Source organism: Phyllopteryx taeniolatus, chromosome 13 (genome assembly GCF_024500385.1).
Source record: "Phyllopteryx taeniolatus isolate TA_2022b chromosome 13, UOR_Ptae_1.2, whole genome shotgun sequence".
NCBI lineage: Eukaryota > Metazoa > Chordata > Actinopteri > Syngnathiformes > Syngnathidae > Phyllopteryx > Phyllopteryx taeniolatus.
Genome location: NC_084514.1, coordinates 266,196 through 289,492, shown reverse-complemented (window position 1 = coordinate 289,492; position 23,297 = coordinate 266,196). Strand labels below are relative to the sequence as shown.

General features: G+C 50.2%; 1 protein-coding gene across 3 annotated transcripts; it reads right to left on the bottom strand.

Moving 5' to 3' along the window:
* Nucleotides 1-47: 47 nt before the first annotated feature.
* On the bottom strand, nt 48-22,413 carry pogzb (pogo transposable element derived with ZNF domain b). 3 transcript variants are annotated; one of them, XM_061794749.1, is made up of 18 exons: nt 22,179-22,413; nt 21,278-21,405; nt 19,150-19,292; nt 15,156-15,213; nt 14,974-15,069; nt 14,861-14,911; nt 14,015-14,195; nt 13,788-13,933; nt 13,601-13,701; nt 12,043-12,189; nt 11,304-11,438; nt 11,059-11,234; nt 10,291-10,416; nt 10,141-10,200; nt 9,928-10,040; nt 5,695-7,308; nt 5,568-5,604; nt 48-3,098 (listed from the first exon to the last, which is right to left on the bottom strand). In XM_061794749.1, the coding sequence occupies exons 2-18, from the start codon at nt 21,399-21,401 to the stop codon at nt 1,265-1,267; spliced, it is 5,142 nt and encodes a 1,713-aa protein (XP_061650733.1). In that variant the 5' UTR covers nt 21,402-21,405; nt 22,179-22,413; the 3' UTR covers nt 48-1,264. The 3 variants fall into 3 exon arrangements, with proteins under 3 accessions (XP_061650733.1, XP_061650734.1, XP_061650735.1); XM_061794750.1 differs by having other exon boundaries at nt 14,015-14,192; nt 22,179-22,412; XM_061794751.1 differs by lacking the exons at nt 21,278-21,405; nt 22,179-22,413 and having other exon boundaries at nt 15,156-19,000; nt 19,150-19,267.
* Nucleotides 22,414-23,297: the final 884 nt, after the last annotated feature.

Genomic DNA, 23,297 nt, shown 5'->3' with positions numbered 1-23,297 from the left:
CTCGGTCCTCTGCAAAACTTTGCGTCACGTGCCAAAGACGGCCAATTCAGGAATAAATGGCTTCAATTTATTTGGGGGAAATTCATCAGTATTTGGGAACCACAATCGTGCCGTGTCCGGTCCCATTTCACGGACGATGGCTTTGTAAAATAAGCGCACACACACACACACACACACACACACACACACACATGCCGGAAGCGCATTTCGGGGTTTGGACAGAGCCGCCCGGCCGGGTGACCGCCGCCAAGCCGTGCAGATACAGTTCATAAAAGTATGCAGTACATGTGCTGTGTTACGCAACAATAATGAACTCTTTGTAATGTTGAATGCAACTGTCGATTAAATAGCAAAGCGTGCACAAGAGATGAACGCCGCGGGCCAGTTAGTCGACGTGATTGAACGGGACCCCGCCTATCAAAACATCATCATCTCGTATATTTGCAGCCGCCAACCGTCACTTCAGTTCACATTACCGATAAGTGGGTACAGCTTGAAAAAGGACATACATTAAAGATTATTGAACAAAAATAATTCGAATAAAAACAATTTCAAACATTGATGGAAGGGGACCTTTAAGAACGCCGCTTTTAATACTTGATCTCAGCAAGAACTCTGTTGCTTTTAGATCATATTTTTAGTCGTGTTGTGTTGAGCAAGAAGAACTCGCAAATAGGATTGGAAGCTGACACCGTCAGTCACTCCCTACAAAGTTTTCACAAGCAGTAGTTGACAATAAAAATACTTTTATACTGACAAATGTGAAATGACGAGCATCATTCAGGTGTCTGATTGGCCCCACCCACCATAAGCATGTGACCTACGACGATGTCACATGGTTGGCAGGAAGTGACAAAACCACAACAAAAAGATCACTTCACATTTGACCTTTGACGAGCCGGTCGCTCATATTGTGGAAGCTAGGCTATATGCTATAGTTAGCGTTAGCATGCAGCGATGCTAACAAAGTCACGCATTAGTTTGCACGGAGCGTTCCGATTGGGTTGGGTGCCGTTAAGTGAGAGGGACTTAGCATTACCCGAACTAGCTCAGTTTGGTAGCTAGAGGCTAGGAGCTAGCTTTCCATGTTTGGGCATCTGCTTCACACGTCGCAGTCAAAATGAATGATGATCAAGTTTTTAGAACGTCAATCGCGAGCGTCACGGAAGTGCCGGACACTCGAAGCCTTTCCGGCCGTGCATCCCAACAGTCCTGCCGGTCCACTTTGGGTCCTCGAATGACATTGAGTGATCTGGAATGACCCTCAGCTCTGGTCCATTTGTTGAGGCTTGCCCTGGTTCGTCTGGGACCCCTCCATCCTGGTCTCCGTCCTCGTCTTCATGGTTATCTTCCACTCGTCGCCGACTTCCTCTCCGATCATGATCCTGGTCTCCCTGCGCTCCTTGGTAGCCTCCTTCCTGCACTCGTTCTCCTTCTCGACTTCTTCTTCGCTGTCCTCCTCCATCGTCACAAGCTGGTCTCCTCCATCTATTTCGGTGTCTTCCCCCAGTTCTTTTTCTCCTTCCTGACCGTCCTCCTCTTTATTCTTTTCCCGGTTCATGTTGGTGTCAGCCTCTAGATCTTCTTCTTCTGGATCACCCTCCTCTTTGCTCTCTTCGCGTTTCTCTTCGGACGTCTGGTCGTCTTCAGAGTCATCGTCATCCTCTTTATCTTCTACTTCTAGGAGGTCCAAACGGTCTTCAGAAGGCAGCATTATGTCTTCAAGCTTCTCCAGAAGGTTCCGTTGTTTCTCCCCTCTGTCAGGAACTTCCTCACCAGGGTCTGTCTTTGGCAGGATCCCTGTAATCTCAAAAGACGTCCTCCACAGCTGGCGGAGGTCTTTGAGACGTGTCAAGGCTTGGACCGTCCAGCGGATCAGCATCTGAGCAGCGCTGTCTTGCAGATGTCCAGGCGCCACCTCTTCAGGCTCTTTCGGCTTGTCTGCACTGAACTTGTTCCAACGAGCTCGGAAGAAACGCTCCAGAGCCGGCTTGATGCCAAGGTCCAGAGGCTGCAGGAGAAAGGAACACCCTTCGGGGATTACGGCGGGAAGGGTGCCCCAGCCGCTCAGGTTACTGAGAGAAACGTCTCCCACGTGGTCTTGGTGCTGGTCCAACACCAACATGGACTTCCTGTGGTGAACTGGCCCGGAAATATGCTGAAGCCAAATCCTTTGAGTCCAGAGCTTAAAGGCCTCCTCAGCGGACGGGTTCTGCGAAGTGACTTCTAGCACGACAAAGTCTGGCAGAACCTCATCGATTGGCTGTCTGTTGGTCAGCACCAAGGCGGGCAGCATGGTTCCGTCGGCCAGCGCCGACAGACACACGGTGACCAGCGGTACCGATCCTGTGAACTGCAAAGCCTCAGCACGGTGACGCCGGTCCTGAAAGCTCCTCAAATCCACAAAGAAGTACAACTCATCCATCACTGCGACCGAACTGTCGGATAGATGGTGAACCCGGATCACGTTATGGGTGAAGTCTTTGAACGACTGAACGCTAGCCTGCAGAGATGGCGGTAGAGCGCGAGCCCGCGTCCCTTTCCTGCCTGCGGGCGTCGGGCCGAGCTGGTACCGAAGCATGAAGAGCACGGCCCAGTCGTACGACATGTGGAAGGTGTCGCCCAACTCTCCGTTCTTGTTAAGCGTGGCCGCTTTGTGGAAGAAGACGCTCTCGCTGACAGGAAGCTGCTGCTCGCGCTGGCTCAGCACCCAGGCCACCAGGCAGGCCTCGCCACCCCCCTGGACCCGGACCTCAAGTTCACGGTTCTTTTGCTTCAGATGCTTCCTGGCCTCCTTCAGCCAGAACCGGATGAGCTGCGGCTCGGTGGCGAAGACCATGGAAGCTTGACGCAGTCCGCCGCATAAAGCCAGAAGCGCCACCCTCAGTTGGTGAGCCGACAGGAAGTCCACTCGCTCTTTGGGGACGGGAGCGGCCGATTGGCTGCTGAGATCTGTCGGATGAGGCGAGGGGGGGGAAGGAACCTCCTCTTTTATACATTCGCTTTCCTCAAGCTCGTCCGGACCCTCGTCTTCAGAGAAGTCCAAGTCCTCCAGAGGGGCCAGATGGTCATGGACTTTGTCAGGCTCCGCCTCGCCACTGTCACACACAATCAACGCACAAGTCACACACCAAGACGGCTGCACAACTGAAATGACTGAGTATTATTCCTCAGGTGTAAATGCAAGTCTTCCAGCAAAATCTCGGGCTGGGTGATTCACAAATTCTACCAATGAATTTGAGTTTGCCAGAGCGGTGGTGGGATTTCGCAGCCTCCATATAAGCACCGTAGAAGTGACTAGCGACTAATTCCTGCTAAGAAGCAGATGTAACGAGCCTTTTCACAGCAACGAGCCCCGGTTGAAGCCAACTGCGCAGTCAAACGCGCTGACCATTTATACGTTATGGTCCACAGCGGAAACTTTCGAGGTACGCTATATTGCCCGAGGTATTGGCCTTGACTCGCATACGAGTATAAGCGGAGTCCCGTTCTTTGAAGTCAGTCCATGCTTTGTAACTGTAACAGCTCAAAATCTTGTGGCAAGGTTTGGGATTGCATTGATGGGAATTTCAGACCAAGCACAGTTGTGAGGTCACGCGGTGATTTCGGACGGGAAGGTCCGGGTCTCAGTCTTGGCCCCAATCCAACCCAATTCAAAGGTGTTCGATCGGCTTGAGGTCAAGTTTCTGCGCAGGCGAGTCAAGTCCATACCCACCGGTTCCAATCAAAGAAACTCTCTCAATGCTTCAGTGTACCAACAGATTCTGAACAATCTGTTTGGGGATGGCCCCTTCCTGTTCCAACATGACTATGCACCAGTGCACAAAGCAAAGTCCATAAAGACACGGATAAGAGAGTTCGGTGGGGATGAACTTGACTTTCCTGCAGAGTCCTGACCTCAACCTGACAGAACAAACTTTGAATGAATTGGAGCAGAGACTCATCCAACATTCAACATTCTTGTGGGACCTTGCGAATTCCCATACCCAACAGACTCCCAAACCTTTTGGAAAGCCTTCCCAGAAGACTTGAAGCTGTTATAGCTGGAAAGGATGGACCAACGTCATTCGAAAGCTGGAAGTTGGGTTTTTTGGTTTCAAAAAATAGATATATTTTCACCCACGCCAATAGTAGAGGAGAAGACAAAATGCTGATTAAGCTCCTCGAACATTTTTCTTTATTCTTCAATAGTTGCTTTTTTTTTTTACATTTAGCGAATGCCCGATTCATTTTGGTGACGCACCAAAAATGACACGACGGCACGGAAACGAGGCATTTTGCGACGGCGGAGTGTAGTTGTAAAACGCTCACTAGAAATATGATTTTGAAAATAATTACTGCGTTTGACAAATGAACAACCTCGACCTCTTTTGGAGGTGCGGTCAGCTTCTCACAGCGGTGCGGGCGGTCAAGACCCGCCACTCGTCTCGTCCTTACTCATCTGCTTTGATTGCTTTTGTTGATCTGATTTCTTCTAATGTGTGTGCGTGTAAGTTCACGCGCTAGTGACCCAGCGACGTCGTCGGCGAGAACCTTTATCCACTCGATTATACCTTTGAGCGTCGTGACGCTGCTGCCGCATCACCACCTGTCGCGACGTGGAGCGGTTCTCCCGGCCCGCCACCGCGCCTTCCCGAATGTGCGGCTGAGGTCCGGAGACGTGACACGAAAAGCACGATCGAGATGAGAAAAGAGGAAGAAGAACAGGACGAAAGGCGAAAAACGTCCGGCACATCCGCGAAGCGACCCGCCTCCCCTCCCGCTCTACGGATTAAGAATGGGATGCCACTTAAATTCACATGCCAATACTTTTGGCAATATGTGCTTCCGAGCCGCAAATATGTGGCCAGGGTCACCTGGCGTCACCGTAAGAAAAGCATGAGGGAGCCGGAGGGGCAGTGGAACAAACTTGGAAAGTGGCCGAGGCGTGCGGTTTGATGTTCAACTGGAGCAGTAACACATTTACTCAGCGTCGCGCTCGATAGGGAAGCACGCAAATGGGCGGTGACTCCAATTGGGATTCGAGCGGGCGAATCTGGAATTTCGGACTCGAATCAGAACAAATCTTAGACGATGGCGACTTTATTTTGACGCCCGCAAAACCCACCCTCTATCTTTGGCCACGCTACGGCGAGGGATGCTGGTTCAAGTCAGCCGTTTTCTACTAAAAAGAAGAACTTTTTCGGAGGGAGACGCGACAGACAAAACGTCTTTCCAGTTTCCAGGTCAACAGAATCAAATTGGATTTTTCATTTGTTGGACTCTGACGTCTTTATTTCGAAATAGTACGATTCAATTCTGATTCAGAAGTAACTCGTTCTTGTCGACATAAATAGCAAATCCGAGGCCTAGTTTTTACATATGATTTGAAAACACACATGCTCTGAAAAGGCCCTATTTCCTCATTTCTGCATGAATTGATGCCAGTTGGGATAACGCGAGTGAACACGAAGAAAATCCCAACCGAAAAAGGTGACTTGAATAATGTCGCTGTCATTTGGTTTTTCTCGAAGGCAGAAATGTGAAGACCCAGCCCTACCCGAACCCGAGCAACGGGATCCGATTACCTCTGGCCGTTTTCGAGGAATCCTACTTCTGTTAGGCCTGTGGAGAACAAGGGCAGCTTTAAGCGGCAATTCACATCAGCAGTCAGCACTGAGACCTTCAGATGACCTTGGGAGAGGACAGACAGACCTTTGTTGCGAGGCGACAGTCCGTGAAACTCCCAGAAGCATCGCGGCTCTTTGCACAGCCCGACTCCGCACGCAACGCAGCCCCAGGCGCCGTCCTTGGTCCCGTCGCAGTGTTGGCACCTCTCGGAGCAGCCGCCGACCTTGCCCATCCGGTGTCGTCGTCGGACGTTTCGATCCGGCCTTTCCGCTTTGGGCCGCCGCGCGCCGCTCTTTTCCGACAGCTTCTGGGCGCACTCGGCCAGCTGGATACCCAGACGCCTGCGGAAGGTGACCTGCGTGAAGAGGCCGTCCCGCACCCAGGCCGGCGGGCTGCCCTTGCGGCTCTCGCGCAGAACGATGAAGGCGTTGACCACGCTCAGGTTGACTAGAAACCAGAAGAGACCGCGCCAATGGCGATCCTGCAGAATTCCACCCAAAGGGTTGCAGGCCAGCAGCTGCTTGCAGATGTCCACCCCTCGCATGTTCTCCTGCAGGAGTCGGAAGGCCATCGGCCGGGCCATGGGATCCAAGCCGCCCACTTTGGTCAGGGACCGCCTCCACACGGTGTCCGCTTCCCCCGCATGGGCATTTGTGGACAGGCAGCCCATCTCCTTGGTGTCCCTCCAGCGTGTGGCCAGCAGGGAACCCCAGCGTCTCTGCAGGAAGTCCCCGGGTTTGTCCAGCCGGCCATCCTCCCAGAGTGCCCCGGGCAGGATGCGGCTGGGAGGCGGGAAGGAGCTGGAGGCGTAGATACCCTGCGCCAGAAGCTTCTGCACCAAAGGGACGGATATGAGCGAGTTGGCCATGTAGATCTGGTGGTGCTTGTTCTCCAGACCCTTGACCAGCTCCTGCACCACGTCAAAGCCCGCCTCCTGGCTCACCTTCTCGCCCATCTGGATGAAGAGGCGGTGGCAGTAGCCAGACTTGGAGTCACACAGCAGCCACACCTGAGGCTGGCTCTTGGAGTTACTCGTTCTGAGGTCCCCCTCCAGACCGGGAAGCAGCGCTCTGTCCGCAGTCAGGCAGCAGTTGGGCCGGTAGGCGTCCCACATGGCGCCGCTCAGCATGTCCAGCATGCGCTTGAAGACGCGCAGCGGGTCGCTGGCTTTGCGGCCACGCTCGTACTCGTCGGCGCTGAAGCTTCCCATGCGGATGTTTGACGCCAATTGCTTGAAGCGTTCCGGGCTCATGGTACGCTGGAAGGTGGGGCCGTCGTCACGCTCATTGCAGGACCAGTACTGAGACGGCTCGGGCAGGTTCTGAAGTCCCATCAGGATGCACAGACCCAGGAAACCTTTGATTTCTTGGGGGGTGACCGGAACCCAGTCCTGGCAGCCTGAGCCCAAGTAGCGGCAGGTCTTGGCGTGGGCATTGGTCTCGGTGGTGATCAGTTCTACCAGCGCCGCGGGGAACAACAGTTTGAAGAAATCCACGGCGTCACCGTTCTTCAGTAGAGGCTGACGAGGTCCGCAGGGCTGAGTGAACGGCGCAATGCAGGTGTTGGCGTCCGGGTAGTCCTCGGGTTGTTTCCAACCGGCCGCCGACCTCCAGTCCTCCATCTGAACTGGCTCGTCGGCCTCGACCACGCGTGGCGTCTCTTCGTCTGAACACAGCTGGATGTCTGGCTCAACGTACACTGGAAACAAGAAGAACCTTTAAGAAGCTTAAAGAAATGTTTCCGAGTATGCCGTCCTCGGCAATGACATTTATTCAGAAATCGTTTTTACGAGGGCGGTACACAAATGGGTGGGTGGTGACTCCGATTGGGATTCCAAATGTTCTTTTCAATGGAAATGTCTCAATCCTGAGTCTTTTACTCGTGTCTTTCATACTCAGTGGACACATTTTGCACCCTCTGGACTTCCACCACAATCAACCCTTTTCCCCGTATTTTTGTCTGTTTTTCAGTTCCATGTGTCCTGATAAAACAGAAAAAAATAGTCCGAAAAGCAGGGTGGAAAGAAATTCGTCAGAAAAACAGAAACAAATATTGAAAAAAACAAAGCCCTCAAAGACATTTTTTTTGTATCCAAGTGAATTCAATACGCACTTGTCACAGATGAATGGAAAGATCTGTGCGATCGTCTCTACTTCATCGGATGTGTGCGTCGTGCAAGCTAGGCGGGCTACCGTATCGTTGTTGTTTTTGTTGCTCTTTATTGGACTGACACAACATTCGAAAGCGTGAGCGAAGTCATTTCCAAAAAGCATCCAAAGAAATGTGCAGCATATTCATCTTTTCAATGATAATGTGACATCCCACTTTCTGATTTTTTCCGGTGACAACTTTCCCTGAATGGGTTTGTTGTGCCAAAATCAACCAATGAATTGGAAAACAACGGACAAACGAAAAAAAACACCTGAATGAGAATTTCCCCGTGTTATTATTATGGAAGACTTCTTCAATGAGGAGCTGTCATCCTCCTCTTTTCCTCCTTACTTCAAGTTAATGAGCAATAAACTGTTATCATGTTTATTTGGTGTTCTATTTCTTGATAATACTGTGTTTTAATTATGTTTAGTTTTAACTGGTAAAAAAAAAAAAGGTACGTCAAATCTATTTCGGGGGATGGAACGGATTGATTGCGTTTCCATTCATTCCAACAGGAAACATGCCCTCGGTTTATGAATGTTTGGGGTAACAAACAGGGTTAGGGAACAAATGAAGTTCATCATCCGAGGTTCCGCTGTGTACAAAGTCGGTGTCGGGGAAAGTCTGCACGTCGCTCCAATGGCGGACGTTTTCGATACCGTTGATAGTTTAAAGGTTGGCTTTTCATTGAAAGACTCTTTTTGGGGGAGGCGGGGGGGTTTGTTTCATTGCTGGCACTGGGTCATGAAACAATGTGGCTAAACAGAATCAAAACCTCCGAGCCACACGCGTGAAGTTAGCCACAACATCACGTGTTTATGCAGCTCAACCGTTGGCCAGACTGAGCCAGTCCTCGTCGCCGGGAAGCTCGAAGGATGAAAACTACCTGGACATCAATCAGAAGTCGGGATCAACAATTCGGGAAAATACTCGGAATGGCGAGGGTTTGTCGTTTGCTTCTCCGAAACAAATATTACCACTGCCATTTAACGTGATTTTTTGGGGAGGAGGTTTGTTATCTTCAACATTACTCCCTAAACACAAGAAATAAATGATTCTATAGTATGACTCTTTCCTGAAGGCCAGGCCTAAATGTTATGATGGATGAATTGATGTGAAGGACAAATCTGGATTTGACGACTGAATTGTAAAAAGAAAAGCCTTCAATCACAGTCGTATATTGACTGATTGAGTTCACTTCATGCCTTGTAAAAATGTTATACTGCATAATGAAGCTCTTGCCAGTAGCAGTAGCGCTGCTGTCAGTGTCGGCCGAGTATAGAGATAAAGCGTGTGACGTGAGTGACACAAATTGATTCACTTGTTACTTGACAATCCTCAAGAAGGAATTGAAGGACTTTAATATCGAACTGTAGAAAATTCAGACTTTTGAGTTGAAGATAAACAGCCATCCATCCATTTTCTGTACCGCTTGCCGGTAAATAGTAGTAAGCTAACTTTAGCTGTCAGATAATTGTAAGATTGAGACTATGTTTGCCGTGGGCCTATAAATGACTGGCTAGCACTTTGGTTGTGGCGCCTAGCGCCAAAGTGCATTGATGAAGAAGACAGCCAGCTAATGTGAATTGCGGGACACGTTGCACGTCGACACTTCAAACGTACACACGTGTGCTTTAATTCGGCTCCCGGCAGCCGGGGAAAGCCCGTGGGCCTGACCGCTTAGCAATTGAAACCGGCGTGAAAACTATTTACCACCATTAACACCGTTCACACACAGCAGAACGGGCGCGCTGGACTTGAACTTTTTGCGCAGGCAATTTTGATTCACCAGTGTGGCGAATGTGGGCAATATTGGCTTGGCCACATCCTGTTTAAATTAGCCAATGGCGAGGTGGCAAACTGGCAGCGCAAACCCGGCTTCGAAAAAAAGTATACAGATAACCACGAGAAAATGTTATCGATTTAAATAAGAAACAAATACCGCTGATGTGTCTGGATTTCTCATGAGTTCATAAAATGTATGTTTTTTTGGTTCCGGATGCAGTATTTTAAGAAGTTTGCAAGTTTGTTTTCCTATCTGGAGGGAAAGGAAATCCATTTTCAATAAATATTGAGTTCGGCCAGCGTGTCTGAATTTGAGTTTGAAACCGCCGGCCTCACCGATCGGAGCGCAGTGCGTGTGACAGAAAGCGGCGCGCTCACCTCTGGAGCGACAGGTGGCGCTCCGGTGCTCCAGGTTGACCAGGAGGTGTTCGGCCATCTTGTCCCCAGACACCGATGCGAAGTCGCAGCAGGAACACAGCAGGAAGAAAGGACTGAAAGACAACAACGCCCTGGTCAGCGGCTACTTCCTGGTTCTCAGCAACCAATCAGAGGAGGCGGTGAACGGGGGCGCCGACGCCGGCGGCGGCTTACCAGGGGGGGGGCTGCCGATGCAGAGGAAGAAGTCGGTCTTCGGAGCGCGGCACGTGGTGGCTGCAATTGGACCGCGTCAATCGTGAGCGCCGTCCGGACGGCCCGGCCCGGCCCCGCCCCGCCCTCCCCCCCAGGTAGGTGCGGTCTTACCGGATCATGTGGGCGGCGTACGCGCGAGAGCAGCAGCTGGCGAAAGCGCAGAGCAGGCAGCGCACATGCGTGGGGTAGTGCGCCGAAAAGTCTGACACCTCTCCGCCGCACTCCAAACACGACAACCTGACGCACAACAAAGTTGGTTGTGCGATCAGCGACTCGCATTTGACACACTCGTACCTTGACCTTCCAGTTCAACTCATTTGCTCGCCAGGCACATGTCCCATCCGTGAAAAGAATTTCAAAAAAATACAAATACCAAAAATAAACACGTCATCACAGTAACCCCTTGCCACATCGCCGTTCCGTTATTGCAGATTTAGTGCATGGGGCTTTTCTTCATTTGTCTGTCAGGGAGGAGCTAAATTTAGCCTGGGTTGTTAGCGGAAATGAGGAAGATTCTTGGCCACGTGTTGATGTTCTTGACCTGCTAGTGGCAGATGAAGCGCTAGGAAAAGCTAACAAACGACCGACGTCTCACGGTTTGACAAATTGCAATTTTCGCTCCCAACCGACGCAAATGCGTACGGTCCCCTCCGAAGGTATCGAAGCGCCAAGGTCAATGCCTTTGTTTTGGAATACTGAAGACAAGCGCTTTTATTTCACTGCCTTCCTCGTGTTAAACAACTCAGGACACAGCACCTTTTGTTTGAAGCCAAGGGAGCCAAAGCATTGGACCATGTGACTGACGGCTGTTTCCAGTTGCTCAGGTTTTGCCTTTTTTTCAAGTGTGGTGTTTGGCGCAAATGAGTGCGGAATCGTCACCTGCCGCTCTGCACCCGGGGCGATCCGGGGGGTTCGGCCGGCGGGGGGCTCCCGTTCTGCCGCTCTGCCTTGATCTTGATGGGCTGGATGAGGCAGGCGGGGCCCTGCAGGAGTCGGGCCCCGCCCCCGACCGCCGCCGCCGGAAGTCTTCTTTTCCCGTACATGCGAATGGTCACCTGCGTACACCGCCGCCGTTAACTGCAATCACGAAAATGACGGCTAACCGCCGTTGCGCACGGGCTGACCTTTGAACCCAGCGGCAGCCCGTCCAACTTGGCGGGTCTGCGGACGCTGCGGTGGCGCTCCAGCTTGTGGCGCTTTTTGTCCGCCAAGAAGGCAAACTGCAGGCGACATCGGCTGCAGTGGAAAGCCTGGCCCGCCTGACGAGACACGCCAAATCCTTGAGACCGCTTGGACATCAGATCCATCGTCATCGTCATCATATTGAGGAAACCTTGAATTCGTTCACCAAAGTGCTCTTTCCAGAGCCGATCTTGCGGAAATGTATATTCGAAAGACACTCGTATTGTGCAACGACACTCTTCTCCAAACTTTGGTGCCTTTTGAGATACGAGTCAAATTTGATCTGTGACCACGCTTGTAACTCAAAGGGTTAATTGCCATGAATCCGTTGCCTCCCCACAAAACCCAGCCACCAAATTGTAACATAGCTCGATATTTGACTTGATCAAATCATATAGTTATCAAGTAATTCAACGGTTTGTACATCGAGATTGCCGCTCCTAAATAATAATAAAAGGCGTTGACAAAAAAGTGTATCGGGGGCGGCGGCGGCGGTGGCTTTTATTTGCAAACTCGTCCCTCGAGGGGTTGAAAAGGTGCCGAGTGAACAAGCTCCTCTCTGTGTTGGCAGCCCCGACGTTCGCGCATATCAGCGGAGATGCGCTTCCCACAACAAAAGCCACCAAAACAACATTTCTTTCATTCAAGCGCCAGTGTGTGCGTGCGTGCGCGTGCGCGTACCTGGTGGCGCAGGACGTGCTTCTGGTAGCTGGCCACGTTCCTGCTGACTTTGAGGCAGAAGACGCAGAGCAGGTAGCGCGAATCTCTGTGGAAGCTGGCGAAGTGCTGCAGGACGTCCGAGTAGAAGGACGAGCGGTAGAAGCACACCTGGCAGGAGAGGCCAAAATGTTTGATGTGAACCGCTGGGACTCAAGAAACTGGATGCATGCTAATGGGGCCAAAAAGCTTTAGCGCCAACATCAAACCACTGAGAGTTACAATATCTCTGAACACCTCTATCCGTGAAGGTAATGAACAGAATCGGTGACAAAGGGCGGCCTTGGCGGAGTCCGCCCTCACTGGAAACAAACTGTTCCACTGTTCCCGATGTCCACGCAATGTTGCAGAGGCATGCCAACCAGGACAGCCCCACGACATCCAGAGCCTTTACGAAGTCCAGGAAGATCTCATCTACCCCCTGGGGTCCTGCCACCGAGGTTGCACCACCTCGGCGTCCTCAACCCAAAAAAGATAGGAGAGCCCGCCTCAGAGTAGCTGGACTTGAGGCGGGATTGAGGAAGTCTTCAAAGTAGTCGTCCCTAAGACTCACAACGTCCAGAGTTGAGGTCAGCGTTGTTGCTACTGCACTTCCCGCTCTTGAGACGTCGGCTGCCGGAGCAGAATTTCTTCGAAGCCGTCCGGAATTCGTTCTCCGTGGCCTCAACAGACTCCTCCCCTGCCCGACATTTTGCCGCAGCGACTACGCTGCATTCCGCTCGGTCTGCCGGTATCCATCAGAGTCCCACAGGCCAAAAAGCCCCGATAGGACTCCTTCAGCTTGAATAACCACCTTACGGCCACAGCTCCGCTTAGAACACGCTCCGCTCTGACTCAATGTCCCCCGCCGCCCTCAGGACGTGGGCAAAGTTCTGCCGGAGGTGAGAGTTGATGGGACTCTGCCAGACATTCCCAGAGTCATAGGGCTCTCGGGACGACCGAGTGCGGAGGCGAGCCCGAATATACCCAGTCTGAACATCTCGACCTCGCACACCAGCTCAGGCTCCTTCCGGTGATATCCCACGTGCCTCGAGCCAGCTTCTGCAGCCGGGGATCGGACCGCCGAGGTCCAATTCACACAACGCCTGACTCCCTTGGCCCCTCCCACAGGCAGTGAGCCCACCTTATATCTTTCCAGGCCCGGCTGCAGAGGTGTGGACAACGGAAAATGTTGTCCATTCGTTTTTCTAAGCTGTGCTCGGCGCGGTCCGTCGTGCAGGTTTCCCCCGGGTGACCCCGCCAGGACCACTGGGACACACTAACACAACGGCAATGAGGTGACAGCTCAGGGACGAGAGATTTCATCTCTCTGTGCAATTTTCCGTTCATTTTCAGGCCGACTGAAATGCTCTCGGAATAGTCTGCTGAATGAGATTTCCACAAGTTGTGGAGTTGTGGAGTATTTTACAATGTAGGAGCTTTGAATGATTTTACGCTAAACTGCGTGTTTAAGGAATCATGAGTTTGAAATAACAAACAAACAATAGAACTATGAAGCCACAGCACAGGAGGCCACGCCCACCTGGCAGACGTACGGCATCTCCCCCGGCTTGTGATTGGCCTTCATGTGGTTGAGGAACGCCGACTCGTTGTCAAAGGCCCACTCGCAGATGCGACACGTACCTGCGGAGACACGGAGGCAGGTTGGGGAGCGGGGGGGTGCAGGGGTGTCAAGTGAGGTGATGTTGGCCGTGTGTGAAGCGACTTACAAGAGGAGGGGGCGGGGCCGTGAACCCGCTCGCGGTGGCCCTGAAGATGGGTGCCGCTGGAAAACTGGCGGAAGCAGAAGGCGCACATTTTCTGGTCGTCGCCTCCTCGGATCAGCGGCGAGTGCTGAAGTGTGTGCTGCACCAGCCTGCGTCCAAACATCTGTTTCTCATGTCCACAAAGGCGAAGGAACGGCGACCGTGGGTGACGCTGTCGCATCCCCGCTCACCTGAGGTTGTCGCTGACTGCGCGCTCGCAAATGTTGCAGCTGAAGGTGTCCGCTTTGAGCGCCTGGTGATACTTCCTCCTCAGAGGCTGCTCCCCGCCGGCTGTCCCGTAGTAGAACTCGTCCACGCTGAGGACCACCTTGGCGGCCGTCGCGTTCGAGTAAGACACGCAGCCGGGAGCTGCTGGGTCACGTGAAATTTGGGCAACGTTAAACAGCATGCTAACTTTAACGTCGCAACATCAAACAAATAGCGAATTTGACAACTTGAGCGTAAGAGCTAGCATCGGCGTCAAGCGCGACGTGACAAAAAAAGCTAGCTTTAGCGTTTGAGTGCAATGTCGAACAAAATGTGAGTTTCTGGCCTGTAGTACAAATGAGTCTCCTGTTCAACTCTTGCCTGTCTTGTTTGTGTCACGTCCTTTCTGGATGAAAGTGGTTTTAACTTCAAATCATCAAGAATTGAAATGCTGTACTTTATTCGGTTTTGTTCGCCGTTTGTTTTTAGCTCCAGAGAGGGCGGGGACAGGTCACCACTCGCACACTAAGAAAACTTGGATGTTGTACCTGGATTGTTTTGGCATTAACCACATAAAAACATGCCGGCAAGAAAGACAAAATGCTAACATCATCATTGGAGGGCAACATGAAAACAAATTCTAACTTTTGCATTTAAGCGCAACGCGGGGAAAAAAAAAAGCTAACGCTTGAGTTCAACTGGAAACTAAACGTTCATTTAATCCCTGAAGTACAACGAGAAAAGAGATAACTGGCGCTGGAGTGTAACATGAACAAAGGCTAACATTGGCATGTCCATGCCATAAAAGTGCGCGGCGTGAAGTGGCATACCTGACGAGTGTGAGGCTTTGGCGTCACCCGGCTGAGGCAGGTGAAAGTTCACTGGAAGAAAAAGAATCCAATCAATCAATCAGAGGACCGAGTAGCAGGGCCCACCTACTGACCTTGGTGCCCCCTGCTGGCGCGGAGGGGCAGCTGGGCAGGAGAAAGGGCGTGGCTGCGGGAGAAGGCAGAGGACACGGCGGGTCGTACCACGGGCGCTGCGCAGACAGGAAGCCGCAGTTAGCGCAAAAGATAAACGCAGATTTTTGGGGGGTTTGAGGTTGCAGATAGCGGCGTCACCTACGGGGCATCTGCGGCAGGGTGACGAAAAGCGAAGGTCCGGGCGACGGCAGCGGAAAGGCCTGAGCCGGAACAACACACACACACACACACACACACGCGCGCGCGCATGCACAGGTTTTCAGCACACATTGAATGCTGAATGGTACGTCCGCGTCGCTGCCATACTGGATGTGGCATCGTGGCGTTCCAGCTGGAGGTAAGAAAATGCCACAGCAGCAGTCTTTCCGATTGAACTCAATTACTAATTATTGAACTAACTTCAGGGTCGCATACGCTCATTGACTGCCTTTTTTCCTGACTCTTACGTGAAATCAAACTAAACAGTTTTCAGTTTGATGTCGATGAGGATTACAATATGCATTGCAGTAAAGCCCCCCTATATTGCGGTTCATGCTTCGCAGCCCCGCTATTTCGCTTTTGAACCAGTTCAGGCAATTGATAGTACAGGTAGTTTCGCTGGGATGCAAACGCCTTCTTTTTTGTGTAGCGTATGTGTTATACATTTTGATATTTTTTGCCATTTTTTTTCTCCATCGCTTCTTGCTCTCGCTCGCTCAATATATTCTGTGTTTAAATGTTTGTGTATTGTTTCAAAAGCGGAAGGCCGTAAAACAATTTCAAAAATCGTATTTCGATATCACGGATTTTCATCGATCGCGGGCAGGTCTGGAACGTTTACTGTATCCAGTTTCTAAGCATTCCAAAGATGTCTAACTCTTGGCAATCTGAAAATCTCTGAATAAGATCTAGCGAATGTTAGCATTCCACCAACCAGTTTACGGAGAAATCCGTTTTTCACAAACGAGTGGCCCAGCACCCCTCAGTCATTAAGCCATGTACTCAAAGCTCGCTAGCTTTAAACAACCAACAATCCCGAGCCGTCTCATTTTCCGGTTCAAACTGAGAGCGAGCGCATTGTCGGATTTACTTCAAACAGTAGTAAATCACGTTCATATAGTTTTGTATTGTGTCCGAATTCTACGAATGAGTGATTTTCTACGTTGAAAACAGTCAGATTTACGCTGTAACAATCACACATCTTCGACAACAAACGGAGCATCCAAAATGAGCAGTAAAGGTTACTGCACTCCTTTAAAGCTATCCTCTGCGATTTCTGGTGCCCCCTGCTGCTGGTATTCAGCATTAAAGCAAAGCGGTCGGTTGCTTGGATATGACGCAGGCTGTGCCGACCGAGTCCAACGGTCCCCGTCCCCCGTCCCCCTCTCCCAAACTTTCGCGGGGGAATATCAGACATGCAAACACCAAATGCATGAAAAAGGTGCCATTGTAGGGGAGGTCCGGGGGCATCCCCGGGCCCCCACAGAGAAGTTATTTCTTTTTTTAACATAAAGACTCTGAAGAGTGTTCACTGTGATGGGTTCAATGCAGAGAACTAATTTCATGTGCATGCATGCATGTTCATGACAATAAAAGATGATGATTCCTCTTCTAAAAGAGTACAATAAGGAATGCAGAAAAACATTTCTTTGCACCGCTTAAGTACATGTTAATGTACAGATTTAAGATGAAAATGAAATTTGCCTCATTTCTTTGCTTTTTTGTTCTGGCCTCCAACTTGAGCCAGGCCCATCTGGCCCACCTGCACCTGATGCCTGCTTCGAGCTGTGCCACATGAATAGCATCCTCCTCTTTAAGCACTCTCATTCTGGAAAAAGATGGACTAAAGTCATTGTCTGTTTCACTTCAGCCGGCACGGTCAATGACCGGTTAGCACATCTGCCTCACAGTTCTGGGGACCGGGGTTCAAATCCCGGCCCCGCCTGTGTGGAGTTTGCATGTTCTCCCCGTGCCCGGGTGGCTTTTCTCCGGGCACTCCGGTTTCCTGCCACATCCCAAAAACATGCGTGCTAGGTTCATTGGAAACTCTAAATTGCCCGTCGCTATGACTAATGAAAAACATATTCAAAGTTACCTGGCCCTGTGTGAAAAAGTAATTACCCCTCTTGTTAAATCAGGAATTCATCGTGGCGAATCACAATTTTTGGTTACTTTTCACTGATCACACCCAAAGCCCGACGACCTCCAGACTTGTTCAATCAAGAATTCACTTCAACAGAATCCGTCCCGACAAAATCAAGTTGGACAAAAGATCTAAAAGAAAAAGCTGCAACAAAATGACACGATTCAAAGAAAGTCCAAAACAGTTGAGAAATAAAGTCATTGAGTCTAGAAAGAGTTACAAACACCATTTCTAAAGGTTTAGGATTCCAGCGAACCATAGGGAGAGCAATTATCCTCACATGGAGAAAACATGGAAGAGTGGTGAACCGTCCCAGGCCGGCCTACAAAGATTAGCTCAAGAGAACAGCAATGACTCATCGGAGAGGCCACGAAGCAACTCAGGACAACTTGCATCCCTTGCCTCAGTTAAGGTCAGAGTTCATGACACAACAATAAAGAAGGAACTGCAGGGCAAAAATGACATCCACGGCAGAGTTCCAAGGCCAGAACCACGGCTGACCAAAAAGAACATAAAGGCTCGTCTTACTTTTGTAAAAAAAAAAAATAATAAATAAAAAACATCTGAATGATTCCCAAGACTTTTGGAAGAATATTATACGCACTGACAAGATGAAAGTCGAGCTTTTTGGTAGGTATGTCTCTCGTTACATCTGGCGTAAATGTAGCACAGCACTTCAGAAAAAGAACATCATGCCAAAAGTCAAACATGGTGGTGGTAGTGTGATGGTCTCGTGCTGCTTTGCTCCTTCAGGACCTGGACAACTTGCTGTGATTGATGGAAGGAGAATGTTCAGCCATCAGTTTGTGAGCTCAAGCTGAAGCGCACTTGGGTTCTGCAGCAGGATAACAATCCAAAACATATCAGCAAGTCAACTTCAGAAGGGCTTAAAAAAATAATAATACTAATAATGAAGGTTTTGGAGTGGGCTAGTCAAAGTCCAGACTTAAATCCAATTGAGGTGCAGTGGCATGACCTTAAAAGGGCCGTCCATGCTTGAAAAGCCTCCGTTGTTGGTGACTTCAAACAATTCTGCAAGTAAGTGTGGGCCAAATATCTCCACGGAGATGTGAAAGACTCATTGGCAGTTGTAGAAAACGCCTGACTTCGGTTGCTGCTGCTGAGGATGGCCCGAGCATTTCTTAGGTTAGGGCACCATGACTTTTTCACACGGGGTCATAATCACGTGGATTCAAGTTACTGCCAACCATATCGCGAGGTCACTAGTAAGTTAACTTACAGATACACATGAAAAGGACTAAGATAGGGATCAACAAAAGTCGATCGGTAAGGACGAGAGGAGCGCTGGGTCGTGATCACGTCAACGCCCGCACCGCTGCTGGTAGCCAATGGCTCCTTGTTCCTTTGCGGCAATTTTTGGGATTGTTTTCATTGACATTAGCAATAATAGTTTTGCTCCGCCCATATTACTCAGCCAAATGCCTCATTTCCGTGCCATCATTTGAAGTGCGCCACCAACTGGGGCGGCCTGGGACTGTATACGGTAGACAATAAATGTATAAAATCAAATATTGAAAAATACAGTCAGATGTGAGAGGAGCTGACAGGCTTCATCTGCATTGGGTCACCTTCTCTTGTAGTGGCTTGGGTGAAAGTACTTTTGGTTTTTGTTTGTTTGTTTTGTTTTGTTTGTCAACACCAAAGAGTTGTGGCAAGCATGTTTAACTGCAGGAGCGGCTGCTTAATAGCCATGCGCTTCCTTTGAACCTGGTACCTGATTGGCCGACTGTCGTATCACCGCACCTCAGCATCCCAAAATCGAAGACAAAGTTTAAGGTTTTAAGACCTCCAATATTGTTTATTCTAACTTAGAGTGGCTTCTTCATGACTTCAACTGAGATATTCTGCAAAAAAAGAAAATCACAATTTTTTTTTTTCTTTTTCCTTGGTTGTGTAACTTGCATCGGGTCAACTTGTGGTTGCTTTTCACAGTATGGGTCACCTATGTTGCCTATGTACACGTGTGTGTGTGCGCGCGTGTGGTTTTGAGCACCTGTGTGGTGAGGAGGAGGTGCGCCCCCCCGCTGGTCTGCGTCAAGATGAGGGGCGGGGCCTGAGACACCAGTGGGGAGGCAGCGATGGGAGGAAGAGGTGGAGCCAGCGGTTTCCACAACGATGAAGACGATGACAAAGAAGCTGCGGAAGACAAACGCACTCGAGTCAAACGTCCTTTCAGCGATGGCGGCTGAAGCTGCACGAACGGCTCAATAGTGCCACCTGCTGTTCGATTGGATTGTCGTTGTACAAAGGACTGACACAACGAAAATGGCGTTCAGCATCCGCCCAGAAGTGCAAAATGTGTGTATAACTATGGAAGTGAAACAGAAATCAAAAGATATAACCTCGATTTAACAGACTCCAAGTTAACGGACCGTCGGGACCGACCATTGTGTCCAAAAACCGTGTCCAGCTGTCACCTAAACGGGCGTTGACGAACTCTGTTAGTTCCAGAATTAGCCGCTGCCGTTTACTGGTGCTGTGATGCGCTATGGGCAAAGGCCCGCCGGACACACGTACTTCCAGGTTACAGATATACAATATAAATAGATCCACCTCACTGACGTGCATCAGGTGCCTACGCGGCGGCCATGTTGAATGTGGCGCCCCTCCATCAAAGGCGATGCGTTAACGTTGCAGCCATGATGGCAGGGGCGCGGATGGAGATCTGAAACGCGGGGCAGGATGCTACATGGGCGGCTACGGCTCAGTTGGTCGAGCGGGTCGTCCGGTGACCGAAGGGTCGATGGTTGGAATACCTACTGCTACGACTGTCTGCATTTTGAAGTGTCCTCGGGCAAGACACTGAATCCTAACTTGCTCATTTGAAGCAGCCGCCCGTTGGTGTGTGAATGTGTGTGCAGTACAAAGGTTAAAACCTAATGAGAGGTCTGGACTGAAAAAGTAAAATGTTCGTACAGTGGAATATCGGGTTAGGAACGACTCTGTTTATGAACAATTATTTTGCAAATGGTTATTTTCAGGCGCCACTGTGGACGACTGGTTGGTGTTTTAAGCTAGCGTATGTTTTACCATGCCTGCGTCCAATAATACGGTGCGGTGCGCCTTATGTATGTGTTAATAGACCCCGTAACTGAGACTGCGCCTTTTGCTACGGTGCGCCCTACGGTCGTGAAAATACGGTAAACTGTATTTCCTTCCACTGAGTTGCACTTTGTGATTACACTCCATAATAGCACATTTATTTAGTCAGCCCTTGGTCAACTGCAAATCCTTGGGTACATTTTATTTTTTATCATCTATCATTTATTCTTTTCTAGGCGGCACGGTGCACGACCGGTTAGAGCGTCTGCCTCACAGTTCTGAGGACCCGGGTTCAATCCCCGGCCCCGCCCGTGTGGAGTTGGCATGTTCTCCCCGCGCCTGCGTGGCTTTTCTCCGGGCACTCCGGTTTCCTCCCACATCCAAAAAACATGCATGGTAGGTTCATTGACAACTCTAAATTGCCCGTAGGTGTGCATGTGAGTACGAATGGTTGTTTGTTTCTATGTGCCCTGCGATTGGCTGGCAACCAGTTGAGGGTGTACCCCGCCTCCTGCCCGTTGATAGCTGGGATAGGCTCCGGCACGCCCGCGACCATAGAAATAAAAAAGAAGTTAGTTAGTTCAAAGTTTTGAATTAGTGAACGACGAACTGAACTTTGAACTGGCTTGCATGGGAAATGCACTTTTCCAACACTGATACTGTATTATTTCACATCGCAATATCCATCGCAGGTTTACGAGAAATAAAAAATAAAATGAAAAAATGTCATTTTTTCCTAATATCATGCAGCTCTATTGGAAACTGAAATATAGTATTGCACTACAAATTAAAATATTTATGAAGCTCTATAAATTATTTTCACTCCATTTTCTACATGAGCCTAAAAATTCTCCCCAATCCCAAATGTATTTTTTCACTTTCAAATTCATCCTGCGGGCCAGACCGAACCCCCTCGCGGTCCTATTTGGGCCCACGGGCCGTACGTTTGACACCTCCTGACCTAGGTCCAGGGTTATCAAAATCCCGACTTGGTGAGAAGGGGGCAGTGAATGATTCCCAACATACACACGCACACTCGCGCTCACAGACACACACGCAATTTTAGCGATGTACGTTACCTGGCTCACACGTGTCCCCGTCCCGGTTGTCCTCATCGCCGTCGTCTTCGTCCACGCCGTCGTCCACCTGTTGCCACGGCTCCAGCTCCTCCTCCTCACATTCCATAAACAACTCCGTGTCCATGTTGCTGTGGAAACCGCATCACGCCGTCACGTTAAGAGCACAGCTAACACGCGTGACTCGTGACTCGGCATCCGTCCGTTGTCTTTCGCCAACGTCAGGCAACGTGCAGACAAAAAACGGTCTGGTCGCCAGCCAACGTCAGGGCAAAACCTGAGCGAGCGCAGGGACAACAAACTACGCACCAAGACCAAACGAATGAGTGCGCCTGGGCGTTCGGTCGTAGGCCCGGAATGGCAGCCACCCTTCTGTCGGACTGCCCCCTGCAGAGGAGCTGTGGCTACACCACTAGCTTACCACCACCAGGTGTGACTGAGGAGTCAATGAATAATGTGTGCGATTGTAAAGCGCAATAGAAGTGGTAATACGATATTATTAGTCAAGATTCAAACCCAGAGCCACGAAAGTGTGATGTAGACGTGCTAACCAATAGCACGCCATGCAGCCCATCTGTTTTAAATCAACACAAACAACAAACAGAATGTGAAATAAATGAAAAGTGTTGTTTAGTGATGTGTTTAGTTTGTTTGTAGCTAAAATAAGGTAAGCGTGGATATTTGTCGGCGTTTCCGCTGTTTGGGTGTCATGTGTGGCGGCGGCTGCAGGGGTCGCTGCGCCGCATCCCTGCTCGTCTATTTTCACGTCTTTCTTCTTCTGTCTCCGGTCGCGACGGCTCAAAGCGGGCCCGCCAAGAAAGCGGAAAGAGGCCCTAAGTTTCCGGACGGAAGCGGACGTGAAGCGCCCTCGGTTTTGCTCGGTTCGGGTCGGGTCGGTACCCACCTCGCACTCAAGTCAGCTCCGTTGCGTTTGATTCGGCAAGCACCGCCCCTCCGGCGCTCCCTCCGCGCAGCAGCCACGCGGGCCAAACCGAACCGAGCGCAACCGTTCTTAGCTGCAGCGGGAGGGTGAAGCGGACAACAGAACCAAATAACGAACGCGGCCGGGCGGGCGGGCGGGCGCGCTCTTCGGGTCGGCAACAGACGAAAACTGGTGGGGGGGACTTCCGGTTGAATCTTGCGTTTGTGCCGCAGATTGGTTGCGTGTGCCGCGTCACTTCCTGGGAGGCGGCATGCTTCGGACAAAGCCGAAGAAAACAAAGTGTGGACAGTGACAGGAGAGGGCGCCATATTGTCGCCCAGCGTGGCATGACGTCACCATGGAACGCAACTTCCAAAATGGCTCCTGTGGCCTACAACGCATATAGTGCTGTGAAAAAGTTATATTTGTCTGATATTTACATTTGATTGACAATCTTACAGCCATGGCTGTGGCCCAATGGTTAAGATCATCACCTGGCACTGTGGGGGAGCTAAGTTCAAGCCCCCGACTGGACCATCCGGCTGCGGTGTACTTGAGCAAGACACTGATACTCCGAAATGCTCCCCGGGCGCTTCAGCTGCTCCCTGCTCCAGTGTGTTCCACTAACACTAATGTGTATGTGTTCACTGTGATGGGTAAAATGCAGAGACAAATTTCGTGTGTATGCATGCATGTTCATGACAATAAAAGGTGATTCTTCTTCTTCTTCTTCTATTAAAGTGGGGAAATTCTGCAAAAATATAAGAATTTGAGAAGGGGGTCCATGCTTTTTTCGTGGCACTGTATATCCTACAGTTAAAGCATTGCCACCTACTATTTCTAGAACGAACCGCATGTAAGGGATATTTTCCACAGAAACCTCACAAGATTTAGATTTGATCCAAGATTGATTGGCCACTTGGTGAACTACAAAAGAAATAGGCTCCAATTATGAAAATAATTATTAAGACAACATATATTTTTGTTTTTTACCAATGCCGTCAGAAGGGGGCGGGGCGTGCATTGGCGAACACCCTACGTTTTCCAAAAATATCCTTTTTGACACTAAATAATTTCATTATTCATCTCTCTGAAATAATG